This window comes from Sinocyclocheilus rhinocerous, unplaced genomic scaffold, assembly GCF_001515625.1.
Source record: "Sinocyclocheilus rhinocerous isolate Xijiao unplaced genomic scaffold, SAMN03320098_v1.1 scaffold272, whole genome shotgun sequence".
NCBI lineage: Eukaryota > Metazoa > Chordata > Actinopteri > Cypriniformes > Cyprinidae > Sinocyclocheilus > Sinocyclocheilus rhinocerous.
In genome coordinates, this window is record NW_015638933.1 from 63,554 (window position 1) to 64,777 (window position 1,224).

At 36.3% G+C, this 1,224-nt stretch overlaps 1 protein-coding gene across 1 annotated transcript in view; it reads left to right on the plus strand.

The window, feature by feature from the left end:
• Nucleotides 1–1,224, plus strand: part of LOC107750077 (ATPase family AAA domain-containing protein 2-like) — a 116,002-nt gene that overhangs the window by 19,615 nt on the left and 95,163 nt on the right. The window contains exon 14 of the mRNA XM_016565339.1: nucleotides 646–957. Within this exon, the coding sequence (XP_016420825.1) occupies nucleotides 646–957 (312 nt within the window). The remainder of the gene's footprint in view (nucleotides 1–645; nucleotides 958–1,224) is intronic.

Sequence of the window (1,224 nt, forward strand, 5' to 3'; positions counted from 1 at the left end):
CATAGGACCCTAAACATGTAATATTTGTTAAACTTTTAATAAATTGATGTTAAATTGTTTAAGTTTCATGATTTTAATTAATTAGACATGCGTTTTGATTAATAAAATGTAATTTAAGCATTAAAAAGGAGTCCAGCAAAAAAAACACTGACTTCTTAATGTTAACAATAATAATAATAGGGTAACACTATACAATAAGTTCATGTTAATTTCAACATATATAAAAGTTGTGCTTGTTAACATTAGTTAATGCACTGTGAATTAACATGAACTAACAAGGAACAACTGTATTTTCATTAACTAACATTAACAAAGATTAATAAATACTGTAATAAATGTATTGTTCATCATTTGTTCTACCATTAACTAATGGAACCTTATTGTAAAGCGTTACAAATAATAGTAATAATAATAAAGTTTAAGCAATATCAACTTTTCTTTTCTAATGTTTACTTACATTTATTTTAACCATTAAATGAAATCCAGAAAAATGAAAACGAAAACAGAATTATTAAAATTAACAAAAATGAAAAGATAAAATGCAATTTGTGAAAAGCTTTTTTACAGTTAGCTATTTACTAATGTTTTGAACAGTATTACAGGTGGCCACATAGTGACGTTCTCTGCTGTTTCCCTGTGTCTCAGGTTACTGTGGGGCCGACATCAAAGCACTTTGCACAGAGGCTGTGCTAGCGGCTCTGCGGCGGCGCTATCCTCAGATCTACAGCAGCAGCCAGCGTTATCAGTTGGACGTGGCCTCTATCGTTTTGTGGCCACAAGACTTTGGTTGTGCTCTGCGCTCCATAGTACCTGCGGGTCAAAGGGCCCTGGCTCCGCCCGGCCAGGCCCTTTCCTACGTGTTGAAGCCCCTGCTGGAGCCCACACTGGCCCAAACACTGGCCTGCCTGATGCGAGTCTTCCCCCACACAGAGCTCCTGCACAGGGAACACACACACGGTACGCTCCCATTTCCTGCTGTTTGATTTTATGTAGGCCTGTCGCAATAATCAATATATCGACTTATAACGCAATATATGTACATGACCTCAATCATTTTTGGTGACACAATATATCGCCCATTATATTTACTTAAAAATGAATGTCACCATGTTTTGTACATTCCACTTGTGCCTGTGTCTTTTGCAGCTTCTCGTACATAACGCGGTGTAGTCATGAGGTGCTAGTTCAAATTTAAAAAATGCTTCTACAAAAAAAGTTTCATCT